Source organism: Diabrotica virgifera, chromosome 7 (genome assembly GCF_917563875.1).
Source record: "Diabrotica virgifera virgifera chromosome 7, PGI_DIABVI_V3a".
Classification (NCBI taxonomy): domain Eukaryota; kingdom Metazoa; phylum Arthropoda; class Insecta; order Coleoptera; family Chrysomelidae; genus Diabrotica; species Diabrotica virgifera.
In genome coordinates this window covers 198,972,239-198,995,039 of record NC_065449.1, presented here as the reverse complement: position 1 = coordinate 198,995,039, position 22,801 = coordinate 198,972,239, and the positions used below count along the sequence as shown (strand labels likewise).

Here is a 22,801-nt window from a genome sequence, read left to right as displayed (position 1 = left end):
ATCGTCTTATGAAATTTTGGATAATGCTTCTTTGATTTGATTATAACCTTTAACTAGTTCTTTTTCGGCGTCACTTCTAGATGACAATCTAGTACAGTCGAACCCGCTTATTGGAATAGCCTTCGTGCCTCGTGCCAATCAGAAGTATTCCTATAACCAGGGACGCGTCGTCCATATGGGCAAGGTCTTGCGGCGCACGACGGCGCCAAGGCGTTAAAGGCGCCCTTTGAGTCGGCAAAGTTAAATAAATATCCAATTCAAAACTAAATATTTTTTTAAGCTTAAAAAACAAAAAATAAACATAAAAAAACAAAAATTTTTCTACTAATACCAATGGTGAAATTCTATTACCCACCAATACTGACCGGCACCGGTGGTGAAATAATGCTGTTTTAACTACCTACTTACTTCTTCTCTATTGGTTACTATATTCTATTGAGAAAAACTGCCTTGGACGTAGATGCGAAATTCAAAAATGCAGAAACCTTACGGCCACGAAGAATAAAAAACAATTTTCCTATAAAAGTGAAGATCATCCAATTGAAAACCAATAATTAAAATTCAAAGTCAACTGTTTTTTTTAATGCTAGATATTACTCTTTTATCTGTAAATGAGAGGTTTGAGCTGTTAACCTCCCATGCTAATGTTTTCAAATTTTTGTGGAATACTCAGGGTTTCGGCAAGTATTCTGATGAAGATCAGTTTAATTTTTGTAAAAAACTTGAAGAAGTGTTAACTGACAAAAATCGAAACGAGAGTGACAGACGGAACGGAACTTTTAATCGAACTACAATTTCTACAAATTTGCAATGGAAAGGTAACATCTGTAGTAAAAACACTTAATTACATTACAAAAAATAACTTAGCCCACTCATTCTCACTATTGCGTTACGTATATTATTAACTACAGTAGAACCCCGCAAATCCGAACCCCGCTAATCCGAACCAAAGGAAGGTGAAAAGAATTAAAAAATTCAAGACAAAAATTTAAAAACATGTTTATTATACAGAGCATAACCAGAAAATTGAACAATGTAGAATAAGTAGGACTTCGACATTTAAAATTTCTTAGAAATAAATACGTACTTTATACGTAGTGCTTATAAAGGTTAAACTTAATCTTACCTCGGTTTTCTCGTAGTCAACTTGAGTCCAAAAATATTGTCCAAACTCTTGCGAGAACGTTTTGCGACTTAAAATCAACGACAATGAAAGCTTTGACTTACGAGTTAGGCTAACTTTCGCATAATCCGAACTTTTCGGAATCCGAACAGGCTGTCCCCCCAATTATTTCGGATTTTCGGGGTGCTACTGTATACCGATTTCTGTAGCTTCAGCAGGGAGATCATTTTCTAAACTAAAACTAATTAAGAATTACTTAAGGGCATAGGCGCAAAATGTCGCCTGTCAAAATGTTCAATGTGTTTTAAATGTATTAATTTTTTTCGAATCCTAAGAAAGCTAATAAATATTTTTAAAAGATTTAAACGCAGAATGAAAGATTACATTATTACTGAGGGCTGAAAGTCCCTAAACATTTCTGTAATGTTTATTTTAATAAGTTACAGGGGTGAAAATATAAGAGAAAATTTAGTGTGATTTTTAATTGCAAATCTTTTATTCAAAAGAAACAGTCTTTTCTAAGGGACTTTCGGCCCTCACAATACTTATTATTTTTCTCAGGATTCGAAAAACATAAATACATTTAAAACCCATTGATAATTTTGACAGGCGACATTTTGCACCTTTCCCCTTTAAGATCTAGAATGGGTCAGGAGCGGATAGAAAATCTTGCTTTATATTTCTATAGAATCGGACTTTTTAAAGGACCCGTTGGTTTTCAGTAGTAATAACCCAAGGACATTGATAATTGTTCGAAAAAATTTTAAAACAGATTTCGAAAGCTTGTTGCTTGGAAACAGACCGACGCCGTAGGCGGAGGTCTGTTGCCTGTAAGCAACAAGCTTGAGAAAGTTGTTAAAAAATTTTTGAGCATTTATCAATGTTCGAGGGTTATTCGGATAGAAAATTTTTTGTAAACAGTATTCTTTGGTATATTTGATTCGATAATTTCATTAATATTCTCATCAGTATTACAACCAAATCGTGACATTTTGAAATATTGAATATTTGAAATGTCAAAATCGAAATGAAACGAAATGTAGGTATCCATAGCTACATGATTGAGTGAAAACAGCCCATGGGATCTGTTTTCAGTATAATGTTGGTTTTATTGGTTGTATTCAATCAGATGACCACAAATTAATTGATTTCATTGGATTTCTAATTGAGCAAAAAATTTTCATCATAATAAGTGTATTTGTTTAAAAAAAACTCAATCTAAATGTTTTATATGATCTTCAGTTTTTTAATAATTTTAAGTAATGTTTTATAATTTTAACAGTTTTTTTCTGTTGTGTTTTATTGTGCAATATAGTGTTTACTATATTATTTTTTATAAGTGTAGTGTACTTATTGTTTCCTTAAAAAAATCTAGGTAGATGTAGAAGAAATTTCATTGTTTTCCACGTTGAAATGTGAAGGAGTGATTGATTATAGTATTTCTACCCTGATGATTTTGGTAAAGGCGCTTATCAATATTTCGCACGACGGCGCCGAAGTTACTTGGCGCGTCCCTGCCTATAACCGGGATATTCTAATAACCGATCATTAGTCGGTATCAGAAACGTTTCGGGACCTCAAATTTCTATTCCTTAAACCGGAATATTCCTTTAAGAGGTATTCTAATAAGCGGGTTTGACTGTAGTAGGTATTTACTCTTTTAGGAACAATAATATTTCTGCCACAGTCGGCGTTGCTCTCGCTTAAAGACGCTTTTAAACATTGGATTAACAAGTTGTATCTATATGTGGAGGAAAAATACATATAGGTTATATAGTCCATCCAGGAAATCAAAGAATGCTATGGCAGCAGGACAACACTCAGCTACAGCTTTTGCAACTAAATTTAGAGAGTGGCCGGCACACGAAATCCACAACGGCAATATATATTATCTAATTCCAGCCTAAACACAATTGTATTTTCCACTCATAACTGAAAGGTTGTCCTTGGACCGTCCACTGCAGATTTTCAAACTGATATCATCTTCTTGCAAGAATGTCATTAGAAAATTAAATATATCTTCTGCTTTATAATGACCGTGACTTGGCAAAGATACATTTTCAACAGAAGAGAAACCTTCCATGTAACGAAATATCACAGTTAATTGTTTGACAAAAATGATTCTATGTGAATAATGTGCTGATTTTTTCAAATTTGGGACTTTGTGGGGGCCCCCTTAAATCTGGGCAGCTGCCCAGCCTGCCCCCTTAAATCCGGTCCTGGCCCTGACGGGGGGCCCATATTCCGGTTGCATTTTAGTTTTTATTTCGCCAAAATGACTAATTTTCTCGGGGGCCTCAGCTTAGCCCGGGCCTCCTCTTTCAATGGCATTTTAAGTTTTACTACGCCAAAAATAACTAATTTCCTAGGTAATAATTTAAATTTTTATGTTATGGTCTCGGGGGCCCCAGCTTAGCCCCCTCAACTTTATGTTGAGGTCTAGGGTGCATCTGTAAGGTCTTTTTAAAATTGTGTCATTTGAAACTATTTCGTTGGGATCGGATTTTAAAATACATACAGTAGGAAAAATGAAAGAATACCCATGAACGAACATATAAAACACGCTGTATTTTCCTGTCACCGTGTCATACAAAAAATTGGCCAGCGCAAGTACATGTAATAATTATTATTACATGTACTTGCACTGGGCAATTTTCTTTGTGACACGGTGACAAGAAAATACAGCGTGTTTTATATGTTCGTTTATGGGTATTCTTTCATTTTTCCGACTGTATTTTTATTTTCCTCGTTAAAATCTATACACGGCCAACCAAACTAGGGCCCCTGCGGGGCCCCTCTTGGACGGGGGCTTCGGGGCACTGCCCCGGTTGCCCCAATGGTAGTTACGGCCCTGACTAAATTGCAATAAATTTTCATCGATTATCATTTGTTTTGAGCTTCTGTCATATGTTTTATAATATGTGTATATAGTATTTTTACTACAAAAACGTTATTACGTAGGTCGAAATTTTTGACGTAAGAGAACTGTCAAAACATTATGTGACTTTTCATTATTGCCGTGTTTATAATAAACATAACAATAATGAAAAGTCACATTCTAATGTTTTGACAGTTCTCTTACGTCAAAAATTTTGGCCTACGTAATAACGTTTTTGTAGTAAAAATACTATATAATATTAATGTACACCGATATATGACATAATATGACAGAAGCTCAAAACAAATGACTGAATGAAAAGCCCATACATTTTCCAAACACTCATATTGGGACCGTGCAAGTTCGGCAAAGCGACCTCTATTTCTACGCTCTGTAGGGTAAGGTGGGGTACAATGAAACAAGGGGCACACTGAAACGTTTCAAAGGGCCTAGCCGGGTAAGATGATGAAAAGTGCCCCCAACTCGATTCGAATTCCATATAGGTCACCGTTTAGCATATATAGTGAAACTAACTTTCTCAAATTTTTAGCCCCCTAGGTGGTCATGTGACCCACCTAGACCCTAATTAGGCTTTTTATGTTTTTATTTTTTATCTCAGCCGCATCGAGAACTAGCGAAAAATTTTGAATAAAAAATTTGTAAGATTTAAAAAGTTCTGTGCGAAAATTTTTTTTTTAATTTTTGGCGGGAAATTTAAATTTTAGAACGATTTTAAAATTTTAAATGAGTATAAAAAAATAACTAAGACATTCGTTTTCACGAAAAAAATATATAACGTGTATTTTTGCATAATATTTCACCCTGAATTTTTTCAAATTTTTAAAATTGGTGAAACGCACCTTCAAAAATAAAAAACCGCATTTTTTCGGTTTTTTTTTTCGTTTTTTGATACAATTTTATTATATATTTTTCAAAAAAGGTAACACCGTTACTGGAGCAGGTAAAAAATTTAAAAAGAATTGGGGTTTGCTTAATAAAAAATTTTTGTAACACCATCCATTTTCAAGATACAGGGCGTTGAAGAAAACAAAATTTTACACATTTTTTACGTTTTTGCCGAAACTACTGGCAACATTGTAATAAAACTTGGCGGGTTTTAAGAGGTAGTTATTGTGCATGTTTTGACATACAATTAAGGATTTGATATTCATCATTGGCGCGTTTAGGGGTAATGGTCTGAACTTTTCAAAGAAAAAAGATAGTACGCCACTGACATATTTCAAATTAACAATCATTTTTAAATTCCTCATTCAATTTGCGATAAAAAAACTATCTTATCATTTTTTCATACGAGGCGCCGTTTTGCTGCAAAAAATAAAATATCTTAACGCTTCCAAAGTATTCGAATTAGTTTTTATAATGGACGTACGAGTTTACGTATGTAGATGTAGAAACTACAATAATAATAGAAGTTCGAATACTTTGTAAGGGTTAAGAGGTTTTATTTTTTGAATAAAAATGGCGCGTCGTATAAAAAAAAGGAAGATAGATTTTTTGTCACAAATTAAACGAGGAATTCAAAAAGGATTGTTGTAACAAGAATTATACTTGGCAACCCTGCCGACCAAGTGACAGAGGTTCTCCCGACGGCTGACAGCTGAGATGGCGGAGACTGCTTCAAGAGTGCATGATTGTACTCCAAGCCATTGAACTATTAGTTTTAATAATGTAGTTTGTTTCTATTTCTTTCGGTGATTATACCGCTCACAGTAAAGTTTGTGCTTATTATTATTCAACCCCGATGTGCAAGGTGCTTCCCATTATTTACAGCTGAAGTTCGAGTACGAGCAAAACCCCTATAATATATCCTAACTCTCACACCCTAAACCCTCATCCCCTTATATTGGCGTCCCAACTTTGTGGCTAGGAATTATAGACATTGTTTCGTAAGTGTTAAAGTGCTTTTTAATACCAGAATTTCGCTGTAAGTAGTATTTTAAAATCAATAACCCTACTTTTTCATATCGTGGCGTGGCATCTATTTTGCGCCGATTTTCATGTTTCACCGATATATATATCGATTTTGCATGCACGATCTGAGTACGGGGAATCGATTTCGTATTTCGATTATTCGAATTGATGTTCGCTTACTTGTCGTTCTGCGCGGTGTTGCCTATGTCGAAAACTGTTTCGTAGCTCTTCAAACTTTTTCAACATTTTGTTGCCAAATTTAAAATTTTACCGAATTTGCTCGGATTTTAAATTAAAATATATATAATTATATAACCTTTTCAATAAAATAACTTTATTGCATATAATTATAAAACCTTTTCAATAAAATAACTTTATTGCATATAATTATAAAACCTTTTCAATAAAATAACTTTATTGCATATAATTATATAACTTTTCAATAAAATATTTTATTGCATATAATTATATAACTTTTCAATAAAATAACTTTATTGCATATAATTATATACCTTTTTTCAATAAAATAACTATTGCATGTAATTATATTACGATTTCTCAATAAAATAACTTTATTGCATATAATTATATACCTTTTTCAATAAAATAACTTTATTGCATATAATTGTATAACTTTTCAATAAAATAACTTTATTGCATGTAATTATATTACGATTTCTCAATAAAATAACTCTTATTGCATATACATATAACTATCTAATTTTTACAATAAAATCACTTTTATTGCCTGTGTCTGTTACACATTTAGTAATATTTGGTTATCTGCTATACTTTGTACAATGTCAAAAGGTAATTCGAAAAATCCTACAGCAGGAGAATGTTCTGCTCCCGCTATGGTAACAATGTCACAAGATCAATTTGATTCATTACTTTCGGTACTTGCTAATTCTAACAAACAAGTATCTGAAGATATTCTGGTACAAATCAGAGACCTTAATAGAACTCCTACACATACGTTAGGAGGAAACTTCGTTAAATGTACTGCTCGCTTTGATGGTACTGTTAACGCTGATGTTGAAGCTTTTCTCGACAATGTGATCACTTTTAAGGACTGTTCCCAAATAAGTGATGAAAATGCTCTTCGTGGTTTATCCATGCTTCTTAATGGTAGTGCTGCTACATGGTGGCAAGGTGTCAAAAATACCATTCTCACATGGGAAGACGCTGTACAAGCCTTGAGAGATGCCTATTCGAGAAAACTTCCTCCTCATTTAATATTTCGAGAATTATTCTCGCGTGAACAAAATTCTAAGGAACCTACCGAACTGTTTGTTTCTCGTATTCGAGCTTTGCTCGCACAATTACCTTATACCCTAACCGAAGAGGTTCAGTTGGATATGGTTTACGGCTTAATGGCGCGTAAAATACGAAAAAGGTTACCAAGGAATAAATTTCGAGACTTTAAGGAACTTTTAAGGGAATCTCGAGAAATCGAAGCATCCTTAAAGGAAGGTTTAGTTGCTACCGACTCTGATCGTCGACAAAAACCTCAATCGAATGAAGACAAGGATTCTGTTAAACCAAAATTCAGACCAAAGTGTACATTTTGTAAAATTTTTGGCCATACTCAGCCGGAATGCAGAAAATTTAAGCAATCTAATTCTAATGATTCAGTTAGCACCTCTGTATCTCCTAGTCGTCCAAATACGAATCCTAGCACTTCAAATATACCTTCTCAACGTTCTTCCAGTGTAGTTTGTTACGGTTGCAATACTCCTGGTTATGTTCGCACAAATTGTCCTAACTGTAAAATTTCTGTAAATCCTATTACCACAGAAGCAGCTTATTCTGTAGAGCTTCTATTAGCAGAAACTAACAATTTGAATAATCGTCCCCTCTTACCAATAAATGTCTTAGGTTTGAGTGGTTGCGCATATGTTGATACTGGAGCTAAATGTACTATAGCTGGAATTAGACTATACAATCATTTTTTAAACAAAGGTCTACACTATATTTCCAAGGAAATGAGTTTAGTTCTTGCTGACGGTATAAGCCGCACGGTAACAGCTCATATTTTTGAGTGTTTGGTTCTCCTATTAGATAGAACCATACCTACAACTTTTGTGGCATTTCCTGAACACACATCAGCTAAAACTCTTCTTGGCATAGACTTCTTAAAAAATGCTGATATTATTATTAATATCTCTCAAATGAAATTCTCATTTGCTGATTCTCCTGATATTCAACATAAACTATTACGGGAACCTAACTCCTGCAATGCTTCAATTAATCTTCTTGAACTTACTTTACGACAGGACGAAGCTTCACAGTTAAATACTTCTGAGCGTAGTACTTTACAGTGCTTGATAAATCAGTACGGTGACGTTTTTATGGAACATAATGAACCTACACCATTTGCTGAGCATTGTATTAATTTAACCAGTGATATTCCAATCGCTGTGCCCCCTTATAGGACAACACCTCAGAAAGCAGAGATACTCAAAAATGAAATCCATCATTTATTGGAAATGGAAATCATTGATGAAAGCGACTCAGCTTATGCTGCACCAACTGTACTCGTTCCTAAAAAAGACGGTACCTTTCGCATGTGCGTTGGTTACAGACGCCTCAACGAAATAACTGTACCAGATAGATATCCTCTACCGAGGATGGACGATCTGTTGCATGCCACCACACAGACACTATTTATGACAACACTAGATCTGAAAAGTGGCTACCATCAAATAAGTGTTCGTCCATCAGATCGAGATAAAACTTCTTTTATTACCCCTTTTGGTATTTTTAGATTTAATCGTATGCCTTTTGGTCTACGAAACGCGCCTGCTACTTTTCAAAGGCTTATTGACCGTTTTCGTAGCGGATTACCAAGTATTACTATTTTGGCATATTTAGATGATATTATTTTATCTAGCTCATTTGAAAATCATATCAATGATCTAGCTAGTGTGTTTCAAAGATTACAAGTATTCAAACTGTTTGTAAATAGAGCAAAATGTACTTTTGTGCGCTCTTCAGTGAAGTATTTAGGGCACCTTCTTACACCCAATGGGATCGCTCCTGATCCAGGAAAGATATCAGCAATTGCTGAAATGCCTATTCCACGCAATGCTAAACATGCTTTGTCATTTTTGAAAACTTGTAATGCACTTGGCGCATGTCTCCTCCAGGGGGAGGGAAAAAATGAAAAGACAATCCAAAGAATTGCTCTTCGTTTCTACTGGCCTACCATTAGGCGAGATGTTGTAAAGCATATAAAGAAATGCATCGACTGCCAAAGGTATAAACCTTTGAATCTAAAACCAGCAGGTCTAATTCAAACTCCTGTGTTGGCACAACGCTTTGAATGCGTTGCAATTGATTTAGTGGGTCCACTACCTGTGACTGAAAAGGGAAACAGATGGATTTTTGCAGTGGAAGATACTTCCACGAAATGGATAGAAATATTCCCGTTAAAACAAGCTACTGCGGAGGAGTGCACAAAAGTACTAATAAGTGAAATATGTTTACGATACGGCACCCCTCGTAGAATAATAAGTGACAACGGACCCCAATTCGTTAGTAAAATAATGCAGCAGTTTACATACTGCCTAGGTATTCAGCAATCACTCATTCCTGTTTATCATCCTGCCTCAAATCCGGAGGAACGTAAAAATCGAAATCTTAAGATTCAGATTTCCATTTTAGTTCAACGGGACCATACTAAATGGGATGAAGTGCTACCCAGTATACGTTTTTCTATGAATACCGTACCAAATTTAGCTACCGGTTATTCCCCGGCCTATTTGAACTTTGCGCGTGAGCTACGTACGCCCACAGATGTGCATAAAGACTTACGAGCTATTATCGCGAGTGAAACGGTTATTCCCGAGATAACACCTTACTTGCGCAGGCATACTGACATTTTATTAAGTGCGCGAGAAAATAATGAGTTACGCCAAGACTCTTCGAAATTGTATGCAGATAAACATTTTCGCGAAACCGTTGTGTTTAACAAGGGACAGAAAGTTCTAGTAAAGACTCACATCCTTAGTAAAAGTGATGCAGGACTGTCTTCTAAATTTGCGCCTCGTCGCGATGGCCCATACCTTATCCTTAACCAACTTTCTCCCACCTCGTACGAGTTAGCAACTCTAACGCACCCAGATGTATCGATCGGAAAATACCACGTGTCTGCTCCCCATCCTTTTGTGGAAGATGATTCCGATTCGCCTGTAACTCCTCTACATGAGTTACGTAGTAGAGGTCGACCTTCAACCACGTTGCAGAAAGATGTCGCAGCCAAAAGCAGAGGGGCTATCCCTAAGCGACATCCTAAGACAACGCAGCAATCTACAGGTTCTGGTGTACCTGTAACCACAACCAGCGACTCCAGTAGTACCTCGTTGCCTACGCAGATTGATTGTTCCATACAGAGACCCAGACGTTCCAAGCGCCCTCCTAAGCGCTATCAAGATGCTCATGTATGATGACCGAGGTCTGTTCCAAGCCCTCGCTAATAACCAGTTATTCCGTTTTGTATCAGCCATATTCTACGTCTGATCCAAAGGGGGAGGATGTAACAAGAATTATACTTGGCAACCCTGCCGACCAAGTGACAGAGGTTCTCCCGACGGCTGACAGCTGAGATGGCGGAGACTGCTTCAAGAGTGCATGATTGTACTCCAAGCCATTGAACTATTAGTTTTAATAATGTAGTTTGTTTCTATTTCTTTCGGTGATTATACCGCTCACAGTAAAGTTTGTGCTTATTATTATTCAACCCCGATGTGCAAGGTGCTTCCCATTATTTACAGCTGAAGTTCGAGTACGAGCAAAACCCCTATAATATATCCTAACTCTCACACCCTAAACCCTCATCCCCTTATATTGTTAATTTGAAATATGTCAGTGGCGTACTATCTTTTTTCTTTAAAAAGTTCAGACTATTACCCGTATACGCGCCAATGATAAATATAAAATTCTTAATTGTATGTCAAAAAATGCTCAACAACTACCTCTTAAAACTAGCCAAATTTTATTACAATGTTGCCAGTAGTTTCGGCAAAATCGTAAAGAATGTGTAAAATTTTGTTTTCTTCAACGCCCTGTATACTGAAAATGGATGGGATTACAAAAAATTTTTATTAAGCAAGCCCCAATTATTTTTCAGTTTTTTACCTATTCTAGTGACGGTATTACCTTTTTTGAAAAATATGTATAAAATTGTATCAAAAAACGAAAAAAAAACCGAAAAAATGCGGTTTTTTATTTTTAAAGTGCGTTTCACCAATTTTAAAAATTTGAAAAAATTCAGGGTGAAATATTATGCAAAAATACACGTTATATATTTTTTTCGTGAAAACGAATGTCTTAGTTATTTTTTTATACTCATTTAAAATTTTAAAATCGTTCTAAAATTTAAATTTCCCGCCAAAAATTAAAAAAAAAAATTTTCAGACAGAACTTTTTAAAGCTTACAACTTTTTTATTTAAAGTTTTTCGCTAGTTCTCGATACGGCTGAGATAAAAAATAAAAACATAAAAAGCCTAATTACCCAAGCAGCAAGAGTTAGTCGAATATACGTCGATACTAAGTCATTTGTAGACCTTGACGTCGATCGACCTTAAAACGACATCGATTAGGTGTCGATTTGTAGACGTCTTTTCGACATCATAATATAGACGTTGATTTAACGTCGATTGTAGGGCGGTAGAGGTTTTCAAAATTTATCGACCAAAAATGAACGTTGAAAAGACGTTATGAAAGTAACCATCAATATTATAGTTATTTGATATAGAAATATCTATAAATCAAACTGAAAATAGACATTAGACAAACGAATGCCAATTCTAAAGTTTAGTTCAAAGTAAAAACACAGTGAAGGCCCCGTCTCACCATCAAATAATTGACAGTTATTTGATCAAACTTGACAGTCAAACTTGACTAGTGACACAAACTATACATACTAACTGTCACTTTGTGTCACTAACTGTCAAGTTTGATCAAATAACTGTCAATTATTTGATGGTGAGACGGGGCCTTAAAACACCAGAGGTACAAAGCAAAACAACATTATTTTAATCGTTAGACCTATAAATTTAATATTAGTACCTATAACAATGATTTCACTCATCGATCTTCAAAAAACTTATCATTAAATAAATTCAAATTTTGCGCGAAACTTTCTCATTGGGTTGTCATAACGGCGCAAAACGTCCTGTCCACAGAATATCGAGTTCATTTTTTTAACCAATCAAATTATTATTACTTTGAAATACTATGTAGTGATTGGCTAAAAAAAGTCTTGCCGCTATCTGTGTATTTTGGATGACAATTGACGTTTTTGACAGTCAAATCAAACAAAATGGCTTTGTTGGTTATGGTGGTGTATGCAAACGCTAGACGGCATAATGCCGTCTTCCGTTAGTTTACGTTTGTTTCCTGTTTTTCTTGATCCATCGTGTTCAAGGAGTTCGCTTTTTTCCATCCATTGGCTCCTTGTTTATTAAATTAGTTTATATTTGGATTATTTCTTGTTTTAGGTAAGTCTAATTTTTAGAAATATCATAACTTAAAAACTGAGGTATATTTTTTCACTTCTACTTACGAAAATGAACTTCAACTGGTGAAATACATTTCACTGACTAATCTCTGTGGCCAAATTATGGTGGGTGAATATGAAAAAATAGTAATAATCAGGAACATTACACATGTTTGTCTTAACAAAATATCATTTTTACAGCATTTTTCTAAATAACCCTATTAAGAATATATACTTATTTTGTTTAAAACATTTTATAACTACAGTGGAACCCCGATCAGTCGGCCCCCGATAACCCGGAAGTCCGGCTAACCCGGACCGATTTTCATCAGACAAAACAAAAATTTTTTCACTTGGACTGAGTTTTTTACCAAGAAATAAACAATACTCTATACAACTGTATGTAATTTAGATGTACTGTGCATATGGATTTCATGTTTTGTCATTTATAATGGAGTTTATCTCTAAGTATACCGTATTTTATTAATTTTTACCATATTCTCCGGCTAACCGGGATTTTCGATAACCCGGATCGGCCGCGGTCCCAATTAATCCAACTTATCGAGGTTCCACTGTATTAGTATTAGTAACAAGATAAAATAGTCAAGAAAAATTAAAATACAGTTTTTTTCTTCACAATTATGTAGGTAAAAATGTATTCTGTAATAGAATTTAAACAAGAAGAAGATGGTGGTGGACTATCTATAGTAAATTCAACTTGGTTGACACCTAGAAAAACTGAAGTACGTTGGCCCCCTATAAAAGATAACGTTCAATTTAAAAAAGTGCTACGCAAACTAGAACCTGAAATTGATGAAACTTGGAAGATATATGGTGTCCAGAAAATTTTTTATTCAACAGGTAATGATAATAATTTAGCTAATTAAAACACAAAGGGTGTCTCACTCACGCAATCTAGTGTAGACATCAATCACTATTTGGAAGTCCTTTTGCAAATTTTGCCACCACGTTTGTCTGACGTTCGAGTCTGCTGTTCCCATTTCTCTTGTTTTCAGCTTGAAAGGATTTCTAAATAGTGATTGGTCTTTACATTGTGCTTTAAATCAGCTTAAAATGTCAGAAATCTTACCAATCCCAGGCACAATCTCAGAAATCCTCAAATATATATTTGAATCTCTCAATCTATTTCGAAAATATGGTGACAATATCACAAATCTAAGCTCGAAGTATGTTTCTATCGTCTCCTGATGATGTTGACATAGTCAACGAAATGTGTTTTGGTTAACGGTGAACTCTTTGAATCAGTTTGAAGAAAACTAAAGGTTTCAGGCTCAAGATTCTTCATAAATTTTCATGAATCTTGTAAAAATGCTTCTAATCTCACAATATCCAATCTGGTGTACACATTCTGTTGAAGCGAAATACCCCTTGTCAGAAGATTGTGTGCCATAAATATGCTTAGCATAATTTACAAAAGTATAAGGCAAAAATTTAATTGCGATTTGTCATTTTTCATTTGTGGTAGTGTAAGTGAAAATAGTGATACCAGTAAAGTTATTTTAACCCTTTTATTACCCCGTACATTTTTAGATGATTTTGAAAAGGCCACAAATAAATTAAAAAGAGCAGAAATAACATCTGATCTACAAACTGATCTTGAGGATGATAATACCAGACCCAGAAGAAAGATCCTGAAACGAAAATTTAGTTTGGATGAGGACAGCAACGACCAGGTTTCGCTATTTAAGCCTGGCAAAAAGTCGAAGCAAATTTTACCATGGCCTCCACCTGTGGGAATTAATAAACTCTATACAAATCCAAGAGGTTAGTGATTCTAAGATTTACATCAATATTAATATTTTAAACACAAACACTTGTTTAACAATTTTAAACCTAAATTATTATTTTGTACATTTGATGATGCCAGCATATTATTGTACAGTGTAGTCCGTAAGAATTTTCAGTGTAAAAAAAATAGATAAAAATTAACTAGTTGTGTGTTATGACACAAGGTACTTTCCCTCAAAGTCTCAAAGCCTCTTAAACTCCATTAACGTTAGCCTATGAGTTTAATAATTTGAAAAATAGACTGTATTGATCTACTAAACATAATAGAGATTGTTTTGTTTAAATTTCATTAGTTTTTATGAATTTTTTAAATATTTTTTAATTTTCAAATGTCTTTAACACCCCGTTAACGTATGTCAGTGGGTTTATTATGTGTGATAAATAGTTTTTCCAAAAAACTAATCAGATCCAGATTTTCACATAGTTGATTTTTGGTCCAAATTTTGTAAAAATCTGTTTAGCAATTTTTGCTAAACCGTTGACGAAAAATTTTTCCACAGACACACATTGAAAATCCCGAAGTCGAAATTTTACACCATCACAATACTTCGCTTCGATAATACATCCTATCTAAGGATAGGATATGTAAAATTGAGGGAAAGTAAAAATTGGTCTGTTGTAGGATTTTCTTCCAAATCATTAATCAGCTAGACAATAATTAATTTATCCATTATGAACCTCACTGGTATCATAAAGTATTAAGGGAGTAATAAATAAAATTGTAGGATCGTCTCAAGAATTGGAATCTGGGACAGATGAGTCTGACCCTGGCATTCCTTCTGGCTCTCAATTTATGAAAAGCATATCCACACCAAGGGATAAGTTATCATTTCAGATATCTACACCAAAATCTTCATCGTCTTTTGGTAGGCAAGAAGCAACTGAAATACAAACACCGACTCTGAACGAGTCTCTAAATTTTGATAATAGTCTTCAGGATACAAATGGTAAGTTCTTTTATTTATGGGAGTAATTTTGCACAACACTACCTTATTGATTTGCCAAAAATATTGTTGGTTTAAAGCACACAGTAAAAATTGACTTGAAAAAGCTTCCAATAGTGTAACAAATCATCTAATTTTTATAGTTGTTATTACTGATACTATTAATGTAAATGGTCAAATTGTGTTTTCCCCAAACTTACAATTTTTTATGGGCATAGGTACAACCAACGATATAGGTACACAATGTTAGCATGCATTCATTATAAGTATCAATGAATAATTGCAAAAAACTAATGGAAAACCTTCTGTACTTTATTCAATGTGTTGTAAATATGTTTTGTTTCTAGGATTGAAGGTTCTACTTAAACATATATTAACAATTAAGGAACAGAACAGAAAAATTCTAAATATTTTGGAGAAATCAAAACCATTTGAAAATTCAGATTTACCTGATGACTTCAAAATAAAATTGCCAATAGAATCCTTACAAGACCTGGAAGAACTAGAGATATATTTGACAGAAGAAGAGAACTTCAACACTTTTGTAAGTTGTATAAATCTAGTACCCAATTGTAGAAATTAAGAAAATTTAAATTTTTTGCTGATTTGTTTATAATAGAAAATTATTCCCTTATTAAACTTTCTTTGTATAAATTAAAAGAAATTAGTTGCACCTAAATGTAAAAATACTTTTTTTAATTTATATTTTTTTAGAAATCATACTGTGCCTCAATTTCAAACCTGAAAGATGTTACCCAGAAGAATAATAGGATATTAAGATCTCTTTTGACAGATAATATTGCGAAGCATTTTAATTACTTCGGTAACAACCGGCGGCAAGACAGAGTATCAAATAAGCGACCATTTAATCAACTGCGCTTAAACAAAGTGGTTCTAGGTGAGTCTTGTGGTTTAAATTTTTTTGTTTTTTATTAACTTGCTTCGATTGTAAACACGGATTGTGAAGAAAATAAGGAAAGGTGTTTATACAGGGTGTTTCATTCTAAAATAGACATACTTTAACTACAGATAGGGCATGCCTAGGTGTTTTGCAGAAGGTTCATATTTAATGGGTTGTACTCCTTTAATAACTTGAGGTATAGGGCATTTTATCTATTTTGCCCAGTTTTTTCTTTCCAACTGCCTTGTATATTGTTTTTTAATCTTTTTTGGTCTTAATCTTTTTAAATTTCCAAACCCAGATTTAAAAGAAAAGTTAAGAAATTATATTTTGTATGAATGGGTTGTAATATTATTTGCAAAGAGTGAAAAAACTCATTTTTAGTACAAACAGTTTTAGTCCGTATTGTGTAATTATGTTTCTGAATGAAACAACCCATATATTGTATATTTTTTGATACACTGAATTTTATTTTTATTATAGATGCGGTAAAACAAGGAACTGACTTTACAACTCATGAAGTTGAGAACGCTATTAAGCGCTGGTTAAAACATGCTCCTAACCGTAACAAGAAAAATTACTAATTTGGAATTGTTTTAATTTTAGTTTTTTATTTGATTAAACATGCAAAGGTTTTATAAAGAAACTGTAGGTGAACGCCAAATGTGTAGGAGGGTGGCTAAGGAACTTAAAAATACGATTGAAGGTCTTAATAGTAATTTAAATCAGGCTTCTTCCCTTGTTAGTAAAACAGTAGTACATAGTGATACCGTTTAGTAAGTTTTTAAGGATAAGTATAAAATTTGCAAGATGTTGATGTATAAAATGTAACATCTTTATTTAAAAATAGTCAAAAAATTTAAAAATAAAAATATTCTCGATTATGTTCAAAAAAATTTAAATTTTTTGACTATTTAAAAAAGTATGTTTTACACATCAATATTTTGCAAATTTTATGAAAAAGATTATTATTAAAAAGTTATATTTATTAAAAAAAAATACTTATTTATGATCATTCAAATATTATTTTTAAATAGCCATGGGGATGCGATTCAAGATTTTCAAAAAGATACATTGTCAAGTATGATACATCACTAGATTTGAAATTTTGTGAAGAACAATATTGTCACAAAAAAATTATCTCATTTCCTGTTAAACCGGAAGTAATAATTGAAGCACCGCCAAAAGCTGAATATTTATGTGATTTCAAAATAATCGGTTTATTAACAAAAAAGTTATTCACTGTTACCTGATCTCGTCACCAGGTATATCTTAGCCACCCTACCTGCCATTTGCTTTACAAAGTTTCTTGTATTTTATATTCACCTGTCATTTTACAAAGTTTTTGTATTTTATATAATAAAAGTTTTGACAGAGTTTTTGATTTCTTTATTATTTGACACAGGTTACGTTTGTTAGAGCAGCAGTTGCTAATCGGAAGACACATGCCTTGTTTATTTTTTAACTTGAAAATGCTAAAAATGAACTGCATGTACATCCAATAGACGACTGAAAGCTGCCATTCGAAGAAACTATAACTGCCAACGTCTATTGTACGTCTATATAACGTTATCAGTGAGGTATATCTCGTCGTCGATTAAACGTCATAAGTCGACGTCGTTTCAACTATGACATTGTGCCGTCGAATTCACGTTGAACCGACCGTTGTTTCGACGTATTTGGACGTCGAGTAGTGACGTACATTCGACGTCTCTTCGACTGACTCTTGCTGCTTGGGTAGGCTCTAGGTGGGTCACATGACCACCTAGGGGGCTAAAAATTTCAGAAAGTTAGTTTCACTATATATGCTAAACGGTGACCTATATGGAATTTGAATCGAGTTGGGGGCACTTTTCATCATCTTACCCGGCTAGGCCCTTTCGCGGGAGTTAATTCTTAAAAATGCAAACAACTTCGTGTGGCAACAACTACCTGTGTACAAGGTCAGCCAGATGTTAAAAGATTTGCTTAGTTCAGTTGTTTAGTGATTGAAAGTTGATGGTGTTGGATTTTGGGTGAGTAAAATAAATATTATAACGAATAGTTTATTATTTGCAACTTTTTTGTTTTTTTTTAAACTCAAATTTCTTTCTTGGGTATATAAAACGAGTAGGTATAAGGCATGAATTGCCATATTATTCTTGTTATTTATTAAGTCTGATGGTTGTCGAATGAGATGCATGTTAACACGTGCGTTTGTCTTGGGGTTGAGTGAAACAAATTTTATGGGGCACACTGAAACATGTTTCACTGTGCCCCAAAACACATAAATAATTCAATAGTAGGTAATATGATTAATATTTATATAAAGCAACTTATTTTGTTTTATAGAGAAAAAATGAGAAACCGTGTAAGAAAAAACAATATTGGACAGTTCTCCGACGAACAAATGGAGAGAGCTGTTAAACTTATTCTCGAAAATAAAATTAGCTTAAGAAGAGCAGCAGACGAATGTAATGTTAGTTTTGTTACATTATTTAGGTGAGTAATAATTTATATTATAAATTGATATAATTACCTTTAGTCTGGGAGTGTAAGGCGCAAGGCAAAAGAAAAACCGGCAGACCTCAGCCAACATCGAACAACACTATAGAGAAGGCGTTAATCAAAAGAAATATAGATTTCAGGCAAGCAAAAACTTTGACAAACAATAGAAGGGAATGGAGAAGAACTTATACTGCAGTCTCACTAAAAGACGATAAAAGAGTTATACTTTATTTTTAGATTTTAATTATGCCGTATGTAGATATAGGAGTTTATATTTATTTCAGAAATGTAAAATTTGTTTTTCGACACTGGCGTCAGCCGGTAAAAGAAATAAAGATTACGTATGTATGTACCTATGTATAATTACCTTTAATATGTTTTTCTTTTACAGGTATGTAAAAAAGCAAAAAGCTGCCAACGATGAAGGATCTAATATGAAAATTCGTTTTACTCATAAGTATAATTCCCGTTTAATATTCACTGCCGAACTAGAAAAACTTTTATCAGAGTATTTATTGATCTGTTCCAAAATGTGCTACGGAAAATCAACACGTGATACACGTGAGCTGGCAAATGAAATGGCTATGATAAATGAGATAAATGTACCTCCAAGCTGGCATGTTAACTCAGCTGATGGTTTGGACTGGCTAAGAGGTTTTTTAAAAAGAAATACAACATTGTCCAAAAGACAACCTGAGAAGTGTTCTCTTTCTGGCTGCACATCATTTTATCGGCTACGATAATCTTAGAAGAAGCCTTACAACGTTCAACAAGTTTTGCAGATGGTTCAAGGATATGGAATTTAGATGAAACTGCCACCTCTACAGTAATAAATAAATCTGTCAATATTTTCCCTCTAGTCATGGAGTGGACATTTTTTTTGTATTCTTTGCGCGGATATTTTCCCTCAAGTCATTAAGCATTTTATTAAACATACATTGTCTTCAAAAGAAAACCCAACGTTACTAATAATGGATAACCATCACAGCCATATATGCATTGAAGTCATAAATCTAGCTAAAGAAAATGGTGTAACAATAGTCACACTTCCACCCCATTGCAGTGGAAAGTTACAACCACTGGATGTTTCATGTTATGCTCCATTCAAAACATATTATGCTGCTGCTGTAGATTCTTGGCAAAAACAAAATCCAGGAAAGGTTTTCTCAATATATAACATTGCTGGTTGTGTAAATGAAGCACATCAAAAAACTATGATACCAACAACAATTGTCAATGGATTTAGGAAAACTGGAATTTTTGCTTATAACCGCGATTTATTTACTGAAGCCGACTATATGTCTAGTTTTGTAACTGACAGACCAAATCCTGAACATTCAACCGAAATTGATCTTACCGATCCCCCACTACTCGCTGGTCCATCATCATAATCAAATGAAGAGCCTTCACTGCATAAATCCCAACATGTTTTGCAAAACACAAGTGAAATGAAAACAATTGATAATAAAACTTTTAGAAGTCTTGCGGAATTCAAAGCCCAGAAAGGCGATTGGAAATCTAATTGAGAATCTGAAAAAAATCTAATTGAGAACGCAGCATCTGAAGCTGCTGCCAAAAATTCTAAAGTCAGCATTTCTAAAAGAAAAGAAGCAACAAAAAAAATATTTGTGCAAGAGTCCAGTGATGAAGACGATCCACTTGATGATTGGTCAGCTACTTCCTCAAGTGGAGGGTTATTTGACCCTGATGATGTAGAACAGGAAAATGCTGTAGAATTATCTTTTACTCCAGTAGAGTTTCTAAGAGTAAATGAATTTGTATTGGTTGAATTTACAGATAAGAAAAAGTTTTATTATGTTGGCCGAGTGACTAAAGAAAAAAATGACGAAGATGAAGTAGAAATTTCATTTTTAAGAAAAAGTGCTACAGTGGCTCGAGCTTTTTCCTATCCCCTAGTTGAAGACATTGCATTCGTTAATATTAAGGATGTTAAATTAATATTACCTAATCCAGAAAAGAAACAAGGATCCAAAAGGACACAAAGTTATCTAATTTTTGAAATGTCATTCTCAAATTTAGAAGTACGTTAATATATAGATGGATATAGCTTTATTTGTAATCATATTATTTCTTAATAAAAATTTGTGTTTTAAAGCTCATTTTACTTTATTATTAGAAAATTTCTAATGTTTCACTGTGCCCATTGCTTTGTTTCATACTACCCCACGACTGGGGCACAGTGAAACAAAAAACACGATTTTTAAAAATAAGTATCAAAAATCAGGTTTTTACTTTTTTCCTGATTTCAAACCAGTAATATATGTCCAATAGATGCAAATACACAATCCTACTAAAAAGATATTATAAATTGTAATACATAATTTTTTAGTCTAAAAATAGTATTTTTTGTTTCAATGTGCCCCACCTTACCCTACTTTTTTTCGCACTTTTAATTATATTGGCCAATTATATTAGTCCTGGTTGCTGGATAATTGTCAAGACCATAGTCCAAAAAAATAATAAGAAGAAAAAATAAGATGCAGGTTATGTTTAGCAAACGAAAACAATTGTATGTAGTAAATAAAATCAGTTATTAAAATGCAGTACTGCAAGCAAAATACAATTAATTAAATTTACCTTTATATAATAATTGCATATCATATCAATATTGTTGGGCAATATATAATTTTTCTGCGTCAATGACAGAAGGTATGAAATATACGTCAATTTGACAATTTCAATTGACAATATGAATTATTTAAGATAGATGCAATATTTCTCCGCGACTCGCGCACGGTCGTTTCTCGTTTCCCTTTCCAAGTACTTGCACACCGCGAATTAATAAATTTCTGCATGTAAATTCCTGAATGCTACTCTGCACTTTCTCCTGATTATTTGAAAGTTATATTATAATGAGAATTGCATCATATAAAGTGCGTAAATGTATAATGTGTCGAAAAAAAGAACTTCTCATGTATGTATTTATATTAGTAAAGTTAGTAAGTAGTTCTACCATCGTTATTATAGTACAAGATTAACTTTCATTTGACACCTCATTTGTCATTCTACGGAGGAGGAGTTGAGTTTACGGGCAGACAGGTTAACGTGGATAATTCAACATTTCCACATTTTTTCAAAATTGGGGGTGACTATTTCACTAGACTGTTTTTAAGAGGATCGGTACGTTTTTTCGGCTTCAATGCTATTCAAATGGGGATTCATTTTTTTCGAATACTGAGAAAACTAATAAGTAGTTTAAAAAAATTTAAACGCAGAATGAAAGATTACGTTATTAGCGAGGGCCGAAAGTCCCTGAGAACTTCTATAATGTTTATTTTAATAAGTTACAGGAGTGAAAAACTAAGAGAAAATTTAGTGTTATTTTTAAGTTCAAATATCTCATTCAAAATCAACTTTTTATTTATTCTAAGGGACTTTCGGCCCTCGGTAATAATTTAGTCTTTCATTCTGCGTTTAGATTTTTCAAAAATATTTATTGGTTTTTTCAGGATTCGAAAAAAATGAACACAATGTCCGTGGTAATATTTTCCAAATCTAACGTGTGATCCAAAATTATTGTCACCATAGGTGGCTTTGAACGACAGAGATAGCTATATAGTACATGTCTATTCTTAATTCAGATATACCTTCCAGTTTACGTCAACTTTGCAGTGTATGTCAACTTAACAAGAAAAGTTGGGTTATGTAGTTTGTTTGATTTTATTCATTATTGTTTACTTATAATTTTGTTAATTATTTTTATTTCTGATTAAAGTTCTGTGTTAGGTTTTGACTGATTTTTTATGTTTTATAGTGTTAATCAAAATTAATTGATAAACCAATGATATAAATTCAGATTAAAACAAGACATACGTAATTTTTTGCACGGCTAGCTTTTATCCCAATAATTGTGGATCGCTCGTTATCTTTGTCATACAACGCACATAGTCGAATAGAATATTATCAGTCAGACACTGACAATCAGTGACAGTTTTAAATAATTATTTGACATGAATCGGGAATATTTTTAGTTGTTGATTAAATAATATTGATAAATAATTGTGTATTTGATAAATAATTGATTTAAGAGGTGAACTTTTTTTTTCTTCCTTATTGGCTTTGGATTACTTGATCCATTCAGCCACGATAGATAATAAATTACTGTTTGCTACAATATTCCAAATATAATACATTGCATTACATAATACATTAGGTACATGTGCGCACATATAATACTTATGCACGCACATACATACATACATA

General features: G+C 33.3%; 2 protein-coding genes across 2 annotated transcripts; both read left to right on the top strand.

Annotated features, from left to right (window-relative positions):
- The first annotated feature begins 12,279 nt into the window (after window positions 1–12,279).
- LOC126887673 (uncharacterized) lies at window positions 12,280–16,992 on the top strand. Its single transcript, XM_050655317.1, has 7 exons — window positions 12,280–12,437; window positions 13,084–13,297; window positions 13,988–14,221; window positions 14,971–15,192; window positions 15,537–15,733; window positions 15,904–16,087; window positions 16,574–16,992. Exons 2-7 carry the CDS (start codon window positions 13,090–13,092, stop codon window positions 16,672–16,674), a joined length of 1,146 nt encoding a protein of 381 aa, XP_050511274.1. The 5' UTR covers window positions 12,280–12,437; window positions 13,084–13,089; the 3' UTR covers window positions 16,675–16,992.
- A 1,434-nt stretch (window positions 16,993–18,426) lies between these two features.
- On the top strand, window positions 18,427–20,567 carry LOC126887675 (uncharacterized). Its single transcript, XM_050655322.1, has 2 exons — window positions 18,427–18,571; window positions 18,969–20,567. The coding sequence occupies exons 1-2, from the start codon at window positions 18,429–18,431 to the stop codon at window positions 19,318–19,320; spliced, it is 495 nt and encodes a 164-aa protein (XP_050511279.1). The 5' UTR covers window positions 18,427–18,428; the 3' UTR covers window positions 19,321–20,567.
- Window positions 20,568–22,801: the final 2,234 nt, after the last annotated feature.